General features: G+C 43.5%; 2 protein-coding genes across 16 annotated transcripts in view; one reads left to right on the forward strand and one right to left on the reverse strand.

Moving 5' to 3' along the window:
- Positions 1-322: 322 nt before the first annotated feature.
- On the reverse strand, positions 323-4,251 carry LOC119136942 (cullin-3-B-like). The gene is made up of 15 exons (XM_037275820.1): positions 4,054-4,251; positions 3,869-3,982; positions 3,534-3,694; positions 3,331-3,445; positions 3,028-3,256; positions 2,806-2,951; positions 2,567-2,743; positions 2,320-2,490; positions 2,157-2,264; positions 1,586-1,710; positions 1,419-1,515; positions 1,198-1,332; positions 939-1,125; positions 734-879; positions 323-669 (listed from the first exon to the last, which is right to left on the reverse strand). The coding sequence occupies exons 1-15, from the start codon at positions 4,249-4,251 to the stop codon at positions 538-540; spliced, it is 2,241 nt and encodes a 746-aa protein (XP_037131715.1). The 3' UTR covers positions 323-537.
- Positions 4,252-8,024: 3,773 nt separating this feature from the next.
- The window catches only part of mbnl1 (muscleblind-like splicing regulator 1), a 35,972-nt gene continuing 29,559 nt past the window's right edge, over positions 8,025-14,437 (forward strand). For 3 of the 15 annotated variants that reach the window (XM_037275794.1, XM_037275799.1, XM_037275802.1), the window contains exon 1: positions 12,578-12,853. The gene's annotated coding sequence lies outside the window, so the exon portion shown is untranslated. Of the gene's footprint in view, positions 8,152-8,675; positions 8,817-9,530; positions 9,669-12,577; positions 12,854-13,541; positions 13,702-14,437 lie in introns of those variants that run through there. The other 12 variants (XM_037275810.1, XM_037275806.1, XM_037275808.1 and 9 more) reach the window with 7 other exon arrangements.

The following is a 14,437-nucleotide window of genomic DNA, read 5'->3' on the forward strand; positions in this document are numbered from 1 at the left end:
AGATAGATATCTTAAGAATTATAATAGAGGTGTACAGGCATTTGGTACACATAGAGTGTAAAAAAAAAAAAAAAACATTTCCAATATTATGGCAGCTTGGATTTGAATTTTGCGAGGTCAGCAGGTCTTGTGTCTTCAGATATCAATTATTTATTTTTTTGTAATAGTTTAAGAAAACACTTTCAGGAGAACAAATATCAAACGATCAAGCATCAACCTATTTTTATTCACAATGTAGAAATTCAATGATATAAAAAGAAATTGGCTTCTGCGTATTTATATTAAGAGCAAAAAAAAGCATGAATACTTTTTTTCTGGGGTTTTGTAGAAATCTCCACTTTTTTTTAAAATAAATTACTTTCTATACAGTATTGAAACCAACTAAGGTGCAGTTCACATTTTACATGGGGGGGCGGGGGTTGCTCCTTTGATTCCAGGTAGGTCCCAGAGGATGTTGATTTTCCGTGCAGATCTCTTTGCCGTTTGAGTATGTTGTAAATTAAACACAGTCCATCCTCCTCCTCTGCAAAGTCCCCTCTACGCGATGTAGGTGTACATATTCCGGTCCTCCGGAGTCCTCGCTAAGTATTCCCTCTCTATAAGTCCCTCGATGCGTTTTTTGATGACCACGGGACTGGGGAGGAAGCGTGTCTGCAGCTGCTGAGTCACCTGAGCACATCCAATTCAAACCATGTCAAATAGCGTCAATTTGGGATTATGTTGAAATATTCACCTCGGCCACCAAGACATTGTGCTGGATCTTCTTCCTGGACTTCATGATGCGCACAATGGCTGCCTCGATCATGACCTTCCTGTCGTCATCCACTTTCTGCTGCGTCTCTTTTCTCTCTGGGTCGGACTCGCCTTGTTTAGCAGCGACTAGAAAGCACACAGGGTAGTCAAGTCAAATATATATATTATTTTTGTCAAAATGTTACCTGTTTGTATTTTGACTCTGTGCACTTTAGCAGTAAAATGGTCATTGACTGTAAACAAATGTCCATTTTCAATCTCCTTGGACTTTGGCTCTTTGGTAAGAACTCTCTGCGTGGGCTTCCCACAGGCCAAAGACTGCAACGCTCGTACCAACTCCCATCTGGGGATATCTGTCTCGTGATGAATCTCCTTTAAAAAGAGAGAGAATTTGCCAGAAAGTCTTGCTCAACAGTAAAAGATGAAGCTTAAGCTGCAACAAACCTCAAAAGTGTAACATTCTCTTTGGTTGAAGAGCATGAGGATAGTCATCTGGAAGGTGGACACTTGCAAAATTGTTTTACGGGCGTTTGAACCGTTCACGTGGGCACCTCCCGAGCTCGCTTCGGAACCGTCATCCTGGACACGAGTTCAGACCGTTCATTTTTTTTTTTTATACGTCCTCCCAAGAAAAGTCAACCTGAAAAGTTGCATTGGAGACTCACTTTTTTCAAAGCACCGTAGAAGGTTGCAATTAGGTCTGCCCCGCCCATGTGATGCTGGAGCGTGAGCTGTCTACCACTGTGTTTGGCCAGGTAAAACCTGCCAAAGAGAAGCCTCTAAAAAAACAAGTACTAACTAAAACCCAGTATGTCATTTGAACAGGTATTACCTCCTAAACACCTCAAAAGCGTGCTGAGGGGAAAGAGGGATGGTGCATCTGGGCGTCGCCGACTGCGTTGGCCAATAACCCGTGGTGAGTACTCGGACAGTTAGGTCCACACCACATAGAGAAGCCTGAGAGAGACGTTTTAAATAGACTAGTAAAATCAAGCCCTTGTCTAAGCTCTCAAATTTGAATACCAGTGCATGTTCAAGCTACAAAAAAATATATTTTTTAAAAGCCTCCAATGACCCAGATATTCCAACACGTCATCGCTTTTCTATTCACGATGAGAGGCGATATCCACCAATTAGCTCGTGAGATTTTCGCGGATGGGGGGAACGGGTCGCCGACTAATACGCGGCGTCGTCTCCTCGCTTGAGAATATAAATAACGAGATCAAGCGGTCTCTGCAGATGCATTTTTGGGGCAAAGCTAGCTAGCTAGCTAGCTTCACGCTGTAGTGGTAGGAACAGGTAATAATAGCTAGCTCGCAATTGTGCTTGTGACGTGAACGAAGGCACTGGGTAGCATTTTTCGACTTTTGACCTGAACATGCGTTCCATTTTTAAGGTCTTACCGACGTGACGTGCATGTGTCGTCTGAACTCATCCATAGTCCCGTTGGAGATGGTCATATCTCGAAACATCCCTTCCAATTTCGAGGTGAACTGACATCCGCATTCCGTCTGCAAAGAGCAAAGAGCGTGAGCCCAGAGACCGGACGCCAAGACCTTGTCTTACTTTGAGCTTGGAGATCATGCTCTTCTCTAAATCGTCCGACACGCTCTTGTTGCTCAGCAGTCTCCGGCCCAGGTGTTGCTTGTAGTACCTTTCAAACACATCCTTCTCCTGGAGGAACCTGAACAACACCATGGTCTTGTCTAGAATCAACTCCACCTCCTGTTCTGTCAACTTAATAAGGACACCAAAGAAATATTAGAACTAGCATTTTCCCCATGACAGATTTGTGATACTTCCACGGGCGTACCCCTCGAACTCCTTTCTTGAGTTTATCGTCGATGAAGAGCGAGAGGTACTCGGGTGAGCGAGAGTTGAGATTGAGGAAATACTCAAAGTCTCCCGCTATGGTTTGCTTGAATAGTTTGTCATTGTTGAACGATTCGTGGAGGAAACGGTCAAACATCATCTTCAGGTTCAGCAGGCCCTGTTCAGGAAACAGACAAAATACTCGAGTCTGGTTTTTAGATGCGTCCCCGATCGGTATACCTGGATGTAGTCGACTGGATTCTTGCCCTCTCCTTCTTCTGACACCAGAGCCCGGCCTTGTTCTCTCAAGTACAAGCTCATACAATCGCACATTGTTTTTAAACCATTAGGGACACGGCTGAACAGCTTGTACATGCATAAAAGGTCTGCGGGTCAAAGTAAGGACAAAGGTCACGGGTATACCCAGCTTCACATCTGGAAACATTTCCAAAGCCACTCTACCTTCTGTGATGCGATTCTGCAACATGTGGACCATGCCCGAGTTCTCCATCTCCAGGATGGTTTTCATGTGTTTTGTTATCAGCTCCCTTTCCACCACCTTGACAATGGACTCCTCGGTCGATTTGTCCAAACAATGTTGGACGCGCTCGATTTCCTCGTTGATTCTGGCCTCCACCCTCTTAATGTAGATGCTGGTGCTGTTTTCCGCCAGAAACCTTTGGCTTTCCATCTAAGCGGGCCGACCGATACGGGGGGTTACTTAATAGACCTAGAGAGGGCACGGGGCACCCGGACGGGACTCACCTGGTAGAATTCGGCTGACATTTCCAAGAAAGGACGCTCAAAGTCTTCTTCGTATACAATCCTGCTGTCCAGGCCGAGGACCATCAGCATCTGGCAGGTGTTTCTGATGGATCCCCTGCAATTCAAATATTTCCCGTCAACAATAAGGCAGGACTCTAAAGAGAACGCACCATGGGAAATAAACTCCTAATAGTCCTCCATACCTGTCTACAACTTCTCCCCTTCTTTCTCGTTTAATCATGTCCAGTAGTGTCTGCCATAGATGTTCTCGAATGCAGCTGTAGTGGACCACCTGGTCTCTGAATACGATGACGCTGAGGTTGTACACGTTCTCCACGCTGTTTTGCTGAACATAAACTCGGTCCTGGGATTGCAGAATAAATTCAAGTTATCCAACAAGAGCTTCTGCTCAGCCCACAAAAAAAAAAAACTTCACAAGGTTGGCCAAGCTGGAGATACAAAATCTTTTTGCCATTGTAGAAGAATGAAAATCAGATCAAAGCTTCATAAAAAGGCCACCACATTCTTAACTTCCTACCATGTACATGAGGATGTCTCTGATCATGACGGTGGCAGTTTGATGGTCATTCCACTCTTGATTTAAGATTTGCAGAAATTTGTTATTTAGACATTTCAGGACGTCTTGTCGTACCTGTCAAAAGCGATATACCGTATGAATCAATGGCGGGTTCATACACACATTCACAAGGGTTTCTTTTTTACTTTGTTGATGAGATGCTCTGTGACCACCTCCCGCAGGCCCATGTAGAGCTTCTCCCCGTGCTTGTGCAGCACCATGGTGTAGGCATTCCTGTACAGTTCTTCGAAGCTCAGCCCACTGTTGTTCTTCCTCTGGATCTCCTGGATGGCATTCTTTAACAGGGACCAGATGCTCTCCACATATTTCTCATCCATTGTCATCTATAGTGAACAGGTGAGATGACATAACTAGCTGATTTTATTTTTATTTTATCAAGAATAAAATAATAAATAATATAAATAATAATAAATAATTCTGACAAATTAATGTTTGAACCTGAGAAGCTAATTTGATTTTTTTCTTTTTTTTTAGTATAAATGACAGCCCCTGGAGTCAATGTGCTACTTCTCTGCCTTACGCACTGAAAAATTCATTTTGTAGAATCCACATTATAGACAGGGGAGACTTGACAATAGATTTGCTCCCAATCTGGCAATCTTTAAGTCATTTCTTACAATCATCATGGCAAGCTTTGAGCTTGACTTATTTTGGTTTTATATATAGTTTGTCTTGTCAGAGGCGACAACTCACGAATATGGCTGGCATGGTGTTGTTCCTGTTTGTGGCAGCTTTTTGCTTGTCACAAGTAGGTATCGTATTCTTTTTCACATGCCAGTGGGGAACTTGCTTGCACGTTTATTTTAGTTGCCTGGGAGCACATACTTACTGGGAAAGCGCGTATCCTCATTTTGGCTTCTTTCTTGGTCTCGCACCTAACATTGGCCATGATTATTCTCATGGACAAGTGACGCTCCCAAATAATAAGAGACCGCACAAGATGCGTCTGGGGGCTAGCTTTGTATAAGGACGCGCGCTGATCCGATATTCTGCCTTTGTTACAAACGACATTATGACGTCATAAACTAGTGTTGTCGAAAGATTATTACGTAATAATAATAATAATAATAATTCATTACATTTGTATAGCGCTTTTCAAAAACCCAAAGACGCTTACGTAGTGCTGCCTCTTTTTGGGGGGCCATAATTAAAAATGTCGCAACATGGAAGAATCGTTCTCAGCAAATACAATTCATTATATTTATTTTGGGGGGGGGCAACAACAACAACAACAACAACAACAACAACAACAACAACAACAACACAACTAAAGCAACTAAATAAACGTCCCAACAAATCCGACCGATGACGTAATGTAACACAGGTACTTCTCGCGAGATTTCACTTGTCAGAGTGTCAGGCGTCAGGAAGCCAAACTGCAGTCGCTTGCGGAATAAAAACAAAACTACAAAAAATTGGTAAGCATTTTTACTAGCAACTACTGCAGACTGTTAAAACTATAAGAAGCCTCGCATATAGGAAAATAAAAATGTCAGCATGTAAGCAACGTGCGCACAAAACGAGAATTTGAGGCCAGGTTTAAAAGACGCACTACTCAGGCCACTTATTTGTGCTCCGAAAAGTCATGGGCGTAAGAGATCCTAATTAATAATATTGATATCAAGTTAAATAAACAAATTGAGTTGACCCTAGAAATGGCACACTAGAAGTACTGCAGAGCACGTGTTTCTCAAACTTTTTATGCCAATTAAGTACGTACCACCTAAAAATGACTTAGCTCTCCATATTAGATTCGTGTTTATCAAAAACAGGCCAGAGGCTTGACCGTACCAAAGTAAATATTTAACAAGGCATTCTTAAATATTTGATTGTTGGGTGAAAAGCAAATGTAGGGTACTCAAAAGTTAAATAAATCGGAACCGCACATTTATAAAATGCATTGTACTTTGCATGAAAATTAAAAACAGGATAATTCTGCATATCTGCATTGTTGTCATCACGTCCACTTCAGTTTGTCCAGCAGGTGGCGTGCAAATGACAGTTACCACCGTTTTGTTTTTGCTGGAATATGTTCCAGAGTTATCAAGAACACTTGTAAAAATCGTTTTAACCAGTCACAATGTGAATGCAATGCTTAAGTAGCATGATAGCATTCACAGAAGTCACCAAACACACACACACACACACACACACACACACACACACCTTTCATTGCAAAAGCAGAATTTAATCCGCCTGTTTTTGAGTTCATCCTAGCGCCACAAAGATGACACCAGAGGGGTCAGGACAAAACGCTGCTCCCCTCAGAATCCCGCTCTCATCATTTTAGCCAAGTCGCTGTTGACCTGGCGCCACCGGCACAAAACAGGACAAGTAATTTAATTTGCTTCTGCCGTCGACCTTGAAACAGGGAATGTAGGCTACTGGAATCCCATTGGGAAGGCAGATTGTCAATTACGATCCCTTCCGAGTGTAAAAAAAATATATACTTTTTGTCCTTAGTATGTCCGAGAGATAATGGTGTTGCCAGTAATTTTATCTTTTCGTTTTATATTGTTTTTTAACTGTCCCTTCTAGTAACATTACATCGTATCTGCTAGCTTTTGGCTACTAAGTTATTTATTGCAAAAAGGTTCAAATGAAAATGTCACAATTCATTATAGGGTGAGACATGAATTTCTATTATTCTAACAGTTCTCTTCTTTGAGTAAAATTTTGGGCTATATTTCAAATGATTCGGATGACTTTGATGAATGCCGTTATAATCTGTTGTGTTCTTTCCAGGCACTTTTCCCATCTTGTATCACCTGAGAATGGAGACAGACGTATGTATTGACGCCATGTGATGCGGGCTGCTGGTAATTGCTGTCATAACTTCTTACCCCGTGGACATGGCATCTTTAATCACCCCGTTGAAAACGTCTTGGGTCAGAACTCGATATTGGTCATAAAATCTAAATATAAGGCCCCGGAGGCTGAGCTGTTTCGCAGACTCGCTCGCACTCTCAGCGGTAATAATAAAAAAGATTCTCGACTACACGGGAGTCGGCCGCTTTTCAAATGACAAGAGAAGTGCTTATAATGGTGTTTTACTTCTTAAAGGCTTACACGGCTATTTTTTTGTATTCTCTTCCTCATCACCCAGCATAGCAGCCTTTTCATATATAGACCGATAAGTTCTCCGCCTTGTCTTTAATAATATACTAGTCCCATCCCACAAGCCTCATTATGACTCACTCACTAATCATAGGCTCCGCTTGATTCCCTTTTGGTCACTATCTACTCTCTTGTTGAAGCACTCCATAAAATGGAACTTCTGCCTCTTCGAGAAGAAGAATCCAAGAACAAATGGAAAGCTATTGTTGACTTTTTCGGCAGGCGCCTGTCTGTTATTTACGGCTCTGATCAACATGTGATTGGCTGAGGCAATGTAATAATGCCAGGCGGAGTTTTAGAATTACAATACGTAGGTGGCAGGTTGAGTTACCTGGTTGCTAGGTTACTAAGTGGCCTGCCTGTCTGACTGAGAATGGATTTGATATATGTAGTCGTCCGATGAGTCAAGATGACTTGATAGGATTTTATACATGGTCATTTATCTCTACTTTGAACTTATAAGCAAATACAATAGCAAGTTAGTTGATGGATTGGAAGGAAGTAGGACAAAGTCACTTAAATCATGTTGATTTTTTTTTTTTGGCCTTGTGCAATTTGTTAACTTTTATATTTCTCTTTCATGCAATTATTACAGTTACTCCTCAGATGAGATACAATTTTTGTTATGTTTTGATAAGAATGCCTAACATTGAAACTAAAGTATCTTTCAATTTACCTTGTCATTTAGAAAAAAAATCATCATAATGTCATTATAGTCACATCGCGGTGAAGAAAAAATAGACTTAAGGCCAAAGCCTGGTTTCATTTGCACATCAGCTATTAAGGATGACGCAACATGACATGTAAGGATAGACTCCGTGATTATAGCGAAAAAGTTCACGGGTACTTTGTTACAATTTATTCTATTTACACAATGAACAACTAGGAACTATTCACATCCGTGCCCGTCTTTCTCACTGTTTAGCGTCGATCGGAATGCAGGCGTGCCACTCGCTGATCACACCGTCCTGGGAGCCCTAAAAGGGAAGCACTCTTGATTCCTGGCAGCTCAAGGAGGAGCGAAGACTAAATTAGGCATGGTTTCATTGACTTCCAATTCCCTGAGTCCCAGCATCCCTGCAGCCGAGGAGAGGAGAGGAGGCCTGGTAAGTCAGATGAGATGAGGAGCCGAGACACCTTACGAGGAAACAGGAAACTCAACAAATCAATCAATTGAGCATTTCAACATAACCAGACCTCTTTATATAAATCATCGCTGCAAGGCTTGTAGCATACTGTATACGCAAGGGCTGTGTTAAACATTCCGAATTCCATCCAAAAGATGAATTTGAATGTACTCCACCCCAAGCAAGGAACACAGGCATGTTTGTGAGATAGCTTCGAATCTTTTATTTTTCACCGTGAAGTCGACTTAATGTCGTGTGCTTAACACAATTTCCAATTCTCCCGATTCGATTCCACTCGATTCGATTATTTTCGACTCGACTCATAGCAGTAAGTGTAAGAAAATACGTTTGTTCCAACCAAATGTGCAACTTTTATTTTGTGTTGCTGTATTTTCCCGGCTGATGAGTCACTATCCTTTCCCCCCACCCAGCCTTTTTTTTCATGCTCTTTTTTGCTGTGCTGTCCAGCATGATTGACTGCGTGTCTTTCTGTGCACGATCAGCCCTAGACAGGTGCTGAATACTGCTGAGTGGCCTTGCCCGTGCATGCGTGCATGCGGGGGCTCCAGAGGCCTGCCCCGACATTCCTGTGATACTTCCAGAGACGCCGCAGTCCTTGGGGGAGAAAAGGCCAACTGAAGGTGGTGAGTTGAAACCTGCCTTCTCTGAGAGTGTTATGGCATCCTTTTTTTTTTTTTTCTTTTTGCAGACACTTCCTGATTTCCGTTCATCTTTGTGCTTTCATTCTCCACCACTTCCTCTCCCCACATAGTTTCTCGCTTCAAGAATGCAAACATATCTACCAACGCTTATGTATTGGGACGCTTAGCATTTTCAGCTAGTTTTAAAATTTTGTCCATTCATCCAGAAGAACTTTTTTTTTTTTTTTTTTAGGTCAAAGATCGCTTAACCTGAGTATATGGGCTGGCAATGTCTGTTCTCGGTCATCCGTAAAGTGTTTGATAATTTATAGACCTTACCTTCCCAACATTGATCCCACAATGAAGGAAGCATTAAATGGTAGCAAATGTCTTGATAATTATTCATTTGTCGACTTAAGAGCTTCTTCACCTCAGTACTTTTGTACACATAATGTCGTGTGTAACAACCGCAGTTGTGAAAGTGAAGAGGAAGAGGAAGTTAGAAGAAAAAAAAAAATGGGGATGCAGATCGAGCTAAATATGGTGACCATATTTGGCATGAGATAATGCAAGCCACGGATGCAAATGAGATAAAGGAGTGGTTGCCATGGAGACGTGATGTTGCGCAGTGATGGCTTCGCTGTAAACCTGACCACACTTGCAGTATGGCCGTTGCTAAGCAGAAGGCGCTATTGTGAGCGAGTGAGAGGGGAGAGTGAGTAAAGTAGCAGACAGATAGGAAGGGGGGGGGGGGGCGAAAATGTTCCTTCATGGTGCCGTGCGTTGCGTCAGCGTGACCTTTGCTTAAAGTGGTTTTGTTCGTCTAAGTGGCACTTGAGCGCGAGACACACACAGGTAAGCTCACGCCGAGCACACGATTCATCTCTGCTGATTTTTGTGTTTGGAATTGATGACTTTGGATCAGTTTCTTTTTTTTTTTTTTTTAACTTGCCAAGTATATGCAATGTTGTCCAGTCCGATTGTCAACGTATAACAAAGTTTTTTGTTTGCGTTAAGGGCATTTCATATTTTTGCATTTGCATTATGTCATGTAGTATCTAGAAAGAGAACCTGCTCGAAGCCCAAGTGAAAGGCCTCTTCGGAAAGGGTGTTTCCATTCGATTCCTTTTTATCTGCAAGATAAGCTTCCAGCTTGTGTAGGGAGGCGCGCACACACACACGTGCACACACACATTCTTTCCAGTGCCAGATGAGGACGAGGCAGCGTGCTATTTCCTCGCTCTGTATTTCAAACTTGACAGCTAACTTGAATTACACCTACCTAGCCCCCTCCCTGTGTGGAAAATAAATTATGAGGGGGAAAAAAAAAAAAATCAACAAATAATGCACTAAAGTCGGCGGGTTTTCAGCAGCCTTAACCAATGTGCTCTGTATATTTATAGCACAATTTACGTAGCGTACATCTCGCTCAGGCCTAAAATAACATGTAACACAATCAGGAAATTGTTTCGCTTTTTTAATTCCACTGCCACCAAAATAAAGTCAAGTTAAACGGGTTAGTTTGATTGCTGCTCCCAGCTGCTGGCCTTTCCGCAGGCAGGCCAGGCCAGGCCAGGCCAGGCCAGGCCAGGCCAGGCCGCATGCTCCCATTGCAGTCGTATCGCTGTGATGCTCTGTAATGGAAGCCTAATGTGTATTTGCGGCTTAGTGATAGATGAGCAGTCAGAGGTTGGCACACTGAGGCTCGGGGAGATTTCCTCGGGAGAGTGAGAGTTCACATTAGCCGGCCGCTGGCATTTACAAGAGGTTGGGAAATAGCAGAGCTCTGACATGATAGGACAGTTTAAGGTGGAAATTTGTTCTCATCGGGGAAGGAAGAGAACGTGTGAAAAGTTAGGTGGGGGGGGATATGGCGAGGGGTTCGTGCGAGCGTGCTACCTCGTCTTTATCTCGTAAAAAAACATTTCTGACCGTTTATTATCTTGCTGTCAAACATTTAGTAATCACACGGTTGGAAATAAACAGCTTTGGTGTGTCCAGTTGGTGGAAATCCCCTTCAACTTCATTTTTCATTTATAGAACACGCACTTCCTGTTTTCGGTTGGTTAGCGTTAACGTTGGTTAACGTGTGTGAAGTCATTGTGTGACCCCATTTTTTATTCTTGTTTTTTTCCCTTCTTTTATTATTATTATTGTTATTATTATTTTTATTATTATTTTCATTATTTTTATCAGTGGTAGTAGTTTTTTGTATTTTTTTTTCCACTGCATTTAATTATTTTTCTGTGAGCAAATATGATTTATTTTGAGGACACATAAGGTCTTGCAATTGTAGAAATTCAGAAACTGTCAATGGATCCCAGGAGAGATTCATTGTTTTGTCAGGAAAGAAAGCAGAATTAAACCTGACTGTTTTTGTAAACCAACAAAAACAACAACAACACCTTGTTTGTTTTGTACTGTGCATGGAGCAGATAAGGAAGGAAACTTTTCTTAATTAGCTAAATGAGCAATCCATCTGGCGTCTACAAACTTGGATCACACTTTGTATCGGACAAGGCTGTCGTCGTAACAAATGCGAGCGCTTGCGGTTCTTTGGGACGAGATGTGGATTAGAGAATTCAACTTTGAGCCAAAGTGCTGGACACCAATTCGATATAATTAACGCTCATTTATAAGGCTGAAAAAGAAAGCCGGAGAGAGAGCTGGCTTCAGCCGAAAGGGAAATTCCACATTAGTTTTTGCAGAGCCGAGATCTTTGGTGGCATTGTGATACGTTATCTCCATCACCATGTCTTTGCTTTGCCCAAATCTAATCACATGACTGTTTGTCTTCCTGCGTATCAAACAAGCTGTTTGCAAGCCGGTGGTGTTGCAGCTGTGACTGCAGCTCGTAACACCGGCTTGAAGGGCACAGCGTGTAAATTTGACATGACTTATCACAAGATTTGTGTTTAGACTGTGCGGGATTAGATGGGGAGGGAACGGAAAGATACGTTCAAAGCTTTGGCAAGTTTCATCTGAAATATCGCAATGCACTTGCAACATTAGAATACAATTTAGATTAGGTTTTCATTGCCTTAGCTTTAATTTGTTTGAGTTGGGTATTTTCGCTACATTGGAAGGATACATTTTGAATTCAAGCTTGTATGAATTTTTGTTTTCATCCAAATTTGACATTTTGTACTCATTTTGATTTGAACAACATCCCATTCAACAAGTGTTTACAATTTTGGGGTGGCAATAAACATTTGGAAGTGATTGTGCAAGAGGTTGTGAAGCAATAGGAAAGCTGTTCTTCATATTTTGCTTTTGCCTTCCTTTCTTGACTGGATTGTACACATCTCATATTCCATTTGATGTGTTTCCTCGCTCTGCCTCGTCTTTTTATCGGCCTCCTGTCACTCATCTTCCTGTATCCCCCCCCCTTTCTCTATCTACTTCCGGGTCTGACTGGGCAGGCAGTGGCCATGTTGTGGTGTGTGTGTGCGTGTGTGGGGGGGTGTCCGCCTGCAGCAAAGAATGAAGGAGGATGAGGAGACTGCAGGGTCTGCACGGCTTGAACTTCCGCCTCCTCCTAATAGCTGCCCTCCTCCCCAGCTGTTGCTACTGACCCCCCCCCCCCCCCCCCCCCACACCTATCCGCACCACTTTCCTTGGGCAGCAGACAGATGATCCAGAGGCTGGGGAAAAATTCAGCCCAGTTAGCTCAGCCACTGGAGGAGGCAGGGGTGGGGAGACACTGGCGTAACAGCCAACGCTGCAACGTGCACACGCATTTGCAGACACACACTCCTCCCTTCCTTCCTCCCTCCCTCGCTCCCTCGCTCGCTCGCTGTGGTGGCTCTGCACAGCTCCTCCGCTCATTCGCTGCTGATTCACCCGCTTTCCTCTCCTCTGCCAGTCGCTCTGCCGTGCCGTGCCGTGCTGTGCTCTGCCTGCCTGCCTGCCTCTGCCTGAGAATGGTCCAGCCGGTGCCTGGGGGTCTGCTGTCGCAGCCTGTCTGAACACACGCACAACCACAAGTGTCAGTCGACACGCGGAAGCACTCACACATTAACCGGAGAGCAATGTGAGAGGTAAGAGCTCGCTTCGTAAACCTTCCTCCCAGCGGTTTAATGTCGATCTTTTCCTCCCGTGGTGTGCTGCAGTCTTGACTTTCTAAAGTGGGCGTCTGTGCATCAGAGCGACAATACGGGGATTGTTGCGTGCCCGCCAAAGGGTTAACGTCTGTTTGTTACAGCTTGTTTTATAGCCATTGGCACGGGCACTGCTAGGAACACCCTTGCCTTAAAGCAGACAAGCAGACAGTCACAATAGCTATTTCCTGAGGCGAGTTCACGAGACGATTTTCTGACGCGTGAGCGCGCGTGCGTAGCGCCGTCGTTGGTCCAGGAAACGGCAGGGATCAATAGATCACCCACTCGTCTCTCGTTGCCCCATTCGGACTCTTTGGAGTTATCCTGCAGACAACATTTGAGTCCCGTCTGCCTCCATTGCTGCGTCAGCCCAAAAAGGGGAAGCATGATTTTGCATGTGTTTCAACGTGTGCGCACTGCAAAACGACCGCCCCGCTGTATGTAAATTATATGTGACACGTGAAACTGCTGCTACCTTATATGGTAAGCACAGTATTTCAGTACGGTAGAATCTTGCCAAGCAATTCAGGTCGCGGGAGGAGAGGGTGACTCCGTCGGTGGGAGTGTGTGTGTGTGTGTGTGTGTGTGTGTGTGTGTGTGTGTGTGTGTGTGTGTGTGTGTGTGTGTGTGTGTGTGTGTGTGTGACTCGGTGAGTGTTTGCATGTGTCTGGTGGAGAGGGAGTTACCAAGAGAGGGATAAAGTTGGGGGAAAAGAAACAGAGGCAAGAAGGAAAAGGAAAACAAATGTACTTCTCAGGGAATCTACTTCTCATTGCTCAAACTGAATCGTAAGTCGTTCTGTTTTGGGTTTTTTTAGTCACATGAGATCGTTTCACTCGGAAAATTCTTGCGTGTGTGTCTCGATGGGCATGGAAAGGATTTGCCTGTTTTTTTTTCTCCAGATCACATCAACATGGGATTCTGCTAAAGTCACGATAGGATCAGTGAATCTTGTGAGGCTTTAAAAAAAAAATAATAATAATCATTTATTCTCGTCCCCTTTGACACCCTCCCTACTCATTACGACTGACCCCCCCTCCCCTCCCCTCCTCTCTCATCTCTCCAGGCTTCCTCTAGGTGGTGTGTCTGTGGTTGAGGCAATGATGTGGAATGTTGTTGTTGTGACTTTGTGGGAGTTCGTTGGTAGCTCAGACAGTGGCGCTCATGCACACACATTAGCGCAAATATGTACACATGCAGCGGGAGATTGCATTGTCTGATTTGTAGTAAGCCAATTTTAGTCAAGCAAAAAGCTGAAATGTGTGTTCTTCGCACTTGCACGTGTGGAGCTTATGATATAGTGTACTTGTGGGATTTTCTACTTGACGGCATTGGCGCTGACAGGTTAAGCCGTTACTACACGAGGGCTTTTTTTTTTTTTTTTTCTTTTTCCCTCTCCGTGTTTTTACAGTGTTGTGACCACTTTTCAGCAATGTGTCACAACTTCAGTTGACTGGAAAACACTCGCTCTAATGAGCACCAGTATTTGCCTCCTTGACCTTCTCTGATATTTAGACCCTTTTT

The sequence above is a fragment of the Syngnathus acus genome, chromosome 17, assembly GCF_901709675.1.
Source record: "Syngnathus acus chromosome 17, fSynAcu1.2, whole genome shotgun sequence".
Classification (NCBI taxonomy): Eukaryota; Metazoa; Chordata; class Actinopteri; order Syngnathiformes; family Syngnathidae; genus Syngnathus; species Syngnathus acus.